Source organism: Spermophilus citellus, assembly GCF_964194105.1.
Source record: "Spermophilus citellus genome assembly, chromosome: 17".
NCBI classification, from domain to species: domain Eukaryota; kingdom Metazoa; phylum Chordata; class Mammalia; order Rodentia; family Sciuridae; genus Spermophilus; species Spermophilus citellus.
The window spans coordinates 71,810,696-71,817,920 of NC_138199.1; the positions used below are offsets into that span (position 1 = coordinate 71,810,696).

General features: G+C 60.5%; 1 protein-coding gene across 1 annotated transcript; it reads right to left on the reverse strand.

Moving 5' to 3' along the window:
* Window positions 1-367: 367 nt before the first annotated feature.
* On the reverse strand, window positions 368-4,860 carry BTBD17 (BTB domain containing 17). The gene is made up of 3 exons (XM_081271187.1): window positions 4,761-4,860; window positions 3,164-3,440; window positions 368-1,828 (listed from the first exon to the last, which is right to left on the reverse strand). The coding sequence occupies exons 1-3, from the start codon at window positions 4,843-4,845 to the stop codon at window positions 754-756; spliced, it is 1,437 nt and encodes a 478-aa protein (XP_081127313.1). The 5' UTR covers window positions 4,846-4,860; the 3' UTR covers window positions 368-753.
* Window positions 4,861-7,225: the final 2,365 nt, after the last annotated feature.

Below are 7,225 nucleotides of genomic sequence, written 5' to 3' on the forward strand. Positions count from 1 at the left end.
CAATAAAATCCTGTTTGGTTTGATGGTTGAGTTGCAAACTAGACCTTATCTGAATGTCGAGTGGGCTCTGTGGTTGGGTCCAGAGGTGGGGAGGAGTCAGGTCGAGGTCACTCCAACCCCAACTGTGAGGGAGAGCTTTGTGGTCAGCTGGATGACCGTTCAGCCAGCAACACCGTCTCCTCCTGGCTGGCTGCAAAGACACTGCGGAGGAAGGGGCATTTCTCCAGATCCCATGCCCCCTCCCAGGAGAGAGAGGTGCAGGACTTGGAGTGGCCAGGCTCAGAAGGCCTCACAACTCAGATGAGGTGGCTGCTGCTGGAGGTCAGGGCTGAGAATTGCCTGGCTAAACCCCGCAGGTCAAGGTGGGCTGGCTGGTGGCTCTGAGCATTTGAATGCTCTTACCTGACCTGTTCCATGGGAGGGGGGGGGAGCTCAGAGAGAAACTCAGTGAAGGGCAGGGGAATCCCCAGGCTTGCGACTATCCCTGGGTGGCTTTTACCCAGGGGTGGGTGGTTCAATCATCCCTTCACCTCTCTGGGCATCCATTTATTCAGGACCAAGCGCTGCCTACACGTGAAACCAGCTCCTGAAGCCGGACATCTGGTCTACCACCGCTCACCTGGTCTCCATCCAGCCCAGCGTCGCCAGTGCCTGATCACCCAGGGCCCAGGCTGGCAGTCTTCTCTACACGGGCCTTGTCCCTCCCAGACCCTGGTGCCCTCTAGGCAAGACTTTTATTTCCCAATCCGAAGGCTACTTGGGGGTCCGGATGAGGGTGTGGTACACAGGCTTGACGATGAGGTGCAGATGCAGGGCGTTCTCCACCAAGTACTCGGAGTTGCGCCGCTGCAGATCGGCGTGCGCCAGGAAGTCTCCCGCCTCCTCGCTGCTCTGGTGAAAGCTGTAGGCGTGGCGCACCAGCAGGCGGCCCTGCTGGCGCGCCCCTACCAGCACCGTCTTTTGGAAGCTCACTCCCGCAGCGTCGCCGCCGCTGCTGGCCGGCGTAACCACAAGCCTTGGCCGGCCGTCCTCTGGGCGCGCCGCGGGCAGCGCGGTACCCGCAGCGTCCGCGTAGACCGGCCGCAAGCTGACGGGCAGCCAGCGCGGGGAGAAGAGCACGTTCCATGTGATCCGGCGGCCGGCGTCGTGGCCGCTCGGGCCCAGCTGTGTCTGGAAGCTGGTGCTGCGGTCGTCGCGGGCCGGGTTATTGATGACCCACGGGGCGCCCCAGGCGGGCGCGAGGTAGTTGCGGGGCAGGAAGGCGCTACCGTTGACGTCGAAGAACTTGGCGTAGTGCAGCGGCGAGGCGGCGTGGAACTGGTAGGCCTGCAGCAGGAGGTCCGCCACCGCCAGGCCGTGCCGCGCCAGGACCGCTGAGCGCGCCTGCAGCTGGAACAGCTGCGCCGGCGGGATCATGGGGTATCGGATGGCGCGCAGCGCCCGCTCTGCCACCGCGGGGGGCGGCCGCGCGCGGCCCAGCCACACCTCCAGCGCGTGGAACAGCTCCAGTTCGTCCTGCAGCACCAGGTCCGAGCGCTGCAGCAGCTGCGCCAGCAGCTCGGGGCTCACGGAGCTCCACTCAGCGCTGCCCACCACGGCAGACAGGTTCCAGGCCAGGAACTGCAGGCAGCTCTCACGCAGGGCCTCGTCCCCCGTGCTCACTGCGTAGTGGTACCAGCCCACCGCAGGGCCTGCGCCTCCTGCCAGATGTGCGCGCATGTAGTCGGCCACGCCTCGCTGTAGGGAGGCCACCCGGTACTTGGTGGCCAGCTTATGCAGTGGAATGGCCTGAGCAAGCAGTATCGTCAGCTCTCCGCAATATAGGTACCTGCCGGAGAGGTCCAGAGGTGGGGCCGAGTCAGAACGAGGTCACTCCAACCCCAACTCTGATGGAGAGCTTTGTGGTCAGGGGCGCAGTCCGAGGGGAATGGGCCCTGACACTTCCCTCTTAAGGACCTTTCCACACTGTTCCCACTTGACAGCCTCTTCTCTCGGTTTCTGGTGGTGAGGTGGAAATGCCGTGTGTTCGTTGAGCATGTACTAGGGGCCTAACTGTGGCTACAACAAATGCAGAGAGGTTCCTGCCGCTGTGGAGTTTGTAGTCTGGGTTCAGAGCCATGTCCTACCACCTCCTTGCCATGAGACTGGGCAAATCGTTTAACTTCCATGAACTTTGGAATTGTCTAGGAAAGGGGGAACAGTATGCACCCCTTAGGGTTATGGAGTCAAGGGAGGGGGTGGACTGAAGAATCTTGCTACTAAGTCGGCAGTCAACACAGCTTCCTTCCTGGCCCCCCTACCTTTTCTTCTCAGTCTGCCACTGTCCACCTGCTCATCCTTCCTGCCACTGTGCCCCTGCTCACTGGGACACACTTGGCTCTATAGGAGCCCTTCCATTTTATCCCCCTTCCTGGAACTTGGAAGTGATGTCCAGAATCCTGCAGCTGTCTTGTCTAAGCCATTAGAACTGGACTACTTCCTTAGACCATAGTGTGAATGGTTTCCCCTGTGCAGCACACTGGCAGGAAGCAGGGAGCTGGTTAAACTTTCTGCTCCCTAGCACCATGGTTCCAAACCTGAGTAGAGCCAACACTAAACAGATTGCTTGTCCCAACCAGCAGACCTGAAATTGACTGTCCAGGCTCAGGAATCTGTGGTGTTTTTGTGTTTTGATTTTGGTACTGTGGATTGAACTCAGGGGCACTCAACCACTGAGCCACATCCCAGCCCTTTTTTGTATTAGAAACAGGTCTCACTGAGTTGCTTAGCGCCTCCCTTCCCGTTGCTGAGGCTGGCTTTCAACTCCTGATGCTCCTGCTGCAACCTCCTAAGCTGCTGGGATTTTAGGTGTGTGCCACTGCGCCTGGCTAGGAATCTTTGGTTTCTAAAAGCTCTCCTGGCCAGGTTAGGAAACAGCTCCTCAGGGTTGCCAGGGGCAGGCAGTGATAGCAAACCAAGCAGAGCCACAGGGGAAGTGGGGAAGGCCGGGCACCACAGTGCTGTGTGGGAGAGGGAGGGGGAGAAGGGGCCAAAGGTGGCGACTTGCTGTCCTGATGACATCAGGCAATGGGCGTAATGACTTCTGAGGGCCTGGGCCCCCGTGGCCCTGTGGGTGGAGGAACCAGGGCTGGGAAGAGATGAAGGCCCATCCCTCCTGCCCCACCTGATGAACTTGTCAAAGACGACAGCGCAGTCCCGGGGCTCCCGCAGCACGGCCTCGCTCTGGTTGCTCAGCAGCTCCCTGAACAGCTCGCTGTGCAGCCCCAGCAGCAGGCGGTGGGCATGGAAGATGCGGACCTCATCGGTGCCCGCAGCCTGCACGCGCAGAACCACGTCGCTGGCATTGCCCTGGTGCAGCAGCTCCTGCAGGCGGTGGAGCAGCATCTGGGAGTGGTTGATGGAGGTGCCCGCTGCCTCCCCGCCCACATCGGATCTCTGGGCTGCAGCAGAAGGGACAGGGCACGACCTGAGAAGGCACCCGCACCCAGGGCCTCGAGCCAGGGGTGCAGAGGACCAGCTGGAGACACGCATGCATGGGTGTTGGAGGGCAGGAGGGCCTCGGGGGGCTGTGTGGACACACCTGAGGTGCCCATGAGAAGAGCGGGTGCATGTGGGTACGCGCAGCAGTCTAGGTGGGCAGGTCTTACGGACGCAGACCTGAGAGGATGCTCTTTTAAGTGGGGCGGGTTCTAGGCAGGGAGCAGTAGGAACCCTCTGTGATCTCCATGAGCTGGTGTCCATGATGCCAGGCCCCCCAGGAGAGGGTTGAAGAAACTTGGCTCCTACGCTTCCTGTCTCTGAGCAGTTGTCCACCCTGCCCCTCCGAGGAGTCATCAGAGGGGCACATATACTGGCAAATATTGAGCACGTATTATGTGCCAGGCACTCTCCCAAGAGCTTGGACTGCGGCAGTGGATAAAAGAAGCCGACTCCCGCGGTGCCAGGAGTGCAGGGGACGGTGAGTGGGAGGAGGGGTCAAGCAAGAGCCCCTGCAGCCAGCCAGGAGGGAAAGCATTTCGGACCTGGCCCTGCCCTGGAGTTCTGATCTGTGAGGCAGAGGGGGGACAGGAGAAAGTCCCAGGGGCCGGCTGGATCTGGGCAGGGCCCTGTGGGTCACTGGTGTCGAGGCTGGCACCCCCTCCCAGGCTGGCCCCTGGGCTCCTCCTGTCTTGCTCCCACGGACGCTGGGATGGAGACCTGCCCTCAGTTACAGAGAGCCCATTGACAGGGACGCTGCTGGCAGCCTCCCCCAGCTGAGAGCAGCACAAGGAGGCTGGCAGAAGGAGCCAGGAGGGTGACTGGCAGCAGCAGATGGCCCAGGCACACGCACACCCAGGCTGTGGCGCCCGGGCACTCGTGGGGAGAAGGCTCACCCAGACTGGAGCATCTCTGTGTGAGAGGCCCCGAGAAAGCCAGGGAGAGAAGCTGGGCGTGCATTTCCCAGCCCCGCCTCCCCAGCTGTCACTCACTCTGAGGGGCCTGAATGCTAATGGCGTCCCCATTCAGCCTCTGCCCAGGCCCAGCTGCCTGGGACAATGAACAAGGGAGGGTCTTTTTGTCCTTAAGACCCCTGCCTGCTGCCCAGCCCCTTCTCTCTAAGGCTGGCTGCCCTTCTCCCTTCTGGGAGATGTCTGCGGACCCTGTCCAGTCCATCCTGAATGGCCAGACACCCCCCACTCCTGGGCAGCTGCTAGCAGTTAGGGCCAGAAGGGCGTGCCCCTGCACCCTGGCCCACACCCACCCACCCACTGCCCCCTCACCTGCATGAGTGGCCAGGCCCACCAAGGTCAGCATGGTCCAGAAGCTGCCCCAGGACCCAGACTTGCAGTGGCCTATCCTAAACATTTCTGTGCTCCGCCCCTGGTTCCACTGGAGGGACACTGAAGTCCAAGCCACTCTGATCAATTGCATCCCTCCTCCTTATATAGGATCCAGCACGGGGGCACAACACCCCCCTTTCTGCCTGGCCTCCCTCCCCCCACCCAGCTTCTGCCATGGATTGGTGGAAACTGGCCCCTGCTGTTGCCCAGGCAACCACTTAAGCCAGAGAGTGGCAGCCACAGGGACTATTGTGCTGCCCTGGGCCCCCAAGGGGAACAGATCCGGACCCCCCTCCCCCACTTCTCCTCATGACCCGCCAGGCTGGCCCTTCTTCTCCCAGAAAGTTTTAGGCCTCCTGAAGGGCCAGCGAGGAGCTCAGAGACCACGGGCAGCCACTAGCCCCAGGGTCCCCAGCCCCTGTCCCAACCCCCAGGCCCAGCCTCCACCCTGGCACAGGGCACGCTTGGCAGCATACGCTGAGGCACCATGACCAGCGGACAGCAAAGGGAAGGCTGGAGGAGACGAGGGAAAAGGTGGCTCAGGCTCCCATCCCCTGCTCCCACCTGGGGTGGACTGGCTCTCCAGAGAGAAGGACAAGACTCTTCAGGAGGGGTCCCTGGGGTAACTGGGATCATTCTCTTGTTCTTTGTTGGAAAAAGTTGCTGGCTTGCTCTGGAGTGGGCAACGGGCCTATAGGAGAGATCCTCCCTAGGGACGGTGTCCACTCCCCCCACCAGGGTCACAGTGAGCCCTGGTGGCAGGGCTGGCATAGAGCCACACACCCTCCTCCGTGCTATAGCGCATGAGGAGCACCCCTGCCCAGCGCAGGGCTGGGCCCCTCCCAGGGCCGGCGCCCGTCCACCCCTCTTTCTTTCTTCAGTTCTCCTCCCCACGCAGCCCGCTCTCAGGATTCCTTCTTGAAGCCTTCTTCCACCAGTTTCTAGTTTCCAGCTGCAATGTCTCCCTTCCCCACATTCCAAGGAGACACGCAGCGCCCCAGGCCACCGCAGGGAAACTGAGGCGGAGAGCAAGGAAGTGCAGGGGTTGCTCTTCTAGAAAGAGGCAATGGAGAGGGGCCGTCAGAGCCAGTGAGCGAGTGCGGGCGGCGCTAGCCAGGCCTCACCTTTGCATGGAGGGAGCAGGACCTGCCCCAGCTCCTCCAGGGAGGGACTTCACTGAGGTTGATGAACAGAAGTGGGGGGCTCCCAGGAAATCCCACCGAGTTCCTCTGAGGCGAGGCCGGGTCCTGGATTAAGGACGGGCTGGAGAGTCCCTGCCCATGCTCTCTGGATCCCAGGGCTCTGCTTGATGCATTGATTTCTGCCCCCGCCGGTGCACAGAGACCCAACAGCCCACTCCCTCCCTCTCTGGAGCCACAAAGAAAGCAAGAATTGGGTCTGGCACCAGCTTCATCCGGGTTGGCAGAGGCAGAGCTGTCCTGCTCAGCGGAAACCCCTCCCAGCTGCCCCCACTCTCATGCCTGACCCCGTCCTCCAGATCCACCATCCCTTGCCCACTGGCTGCCTGCCTGCCCTTCCTGTGGGCTGCACCAGGTCCTGGCTCAACCCAGCGAGTCAGAGCCTCTGTGCATCAGGGCAGCTCAGGCCCCAGAGGCACCCCAGCTTCTGCACATAGCGCTTGCCAATGGGAGCGCAGCTGATCAGAGACCCCAACGCCCAGCAAACAGTCCCTCAGGAGACACATCTCTGAACACCAGCTGCCAGTCACTCTTGAGGAGTAGCTTACCTGCTCTGGAGTTTCTGATGCTCACCTAGAGAGAAATTCCCAGGAGCAGGCCTGGACTAAATACCCCAGATGATCACTATGCACAAGCTAAAACCTACCTAGCTACTTGAGGTAGATGGGTGGCATTTTAAGTGTGAAGGGGAACCATGCGTGGTGGCCCACATCTCTAATACCAGTGACTCAGGAGGCTGAGGCAGGAGGATTGCAAGTTCCAAAGCCAGCCTCAGCTCCTTAGGGAGACTCTCTGCAACTTAGTGGGACCCTGTCTAAAAATAAAAAATAAAAAGGGCTGGGGACGTAGCTTGGTGGTAAAGCACCCCTGGGTTCAACCCCCAGTACCAAAAAGCAGAAAAAATAAAGTTCCCTGAGACTAGTGTGTCTTCTTGTCTTGTCTAACCTAAGTGACTCCTCTGAACTCAGCAGGAGCTGGTAGATCCAGGATTCAAGTGTCACCAAGTTCTGCTTGGCTTGGCTTGGCACAAACCCATAACTTCTTTTCTGGGTGGTATTTCAGTCCTGATGAAAGGGTCCCCATTGGACAAGGTGTCTCCAGTGCCATAGAAACAAGAGGAAATGTTCATAAGCCTGGGACAGGAGGAGGCGTTCTGGGTCTGCACAGGGGGTGATGGGGCCCTGGGCTGCAGGAACATGAAGCCCT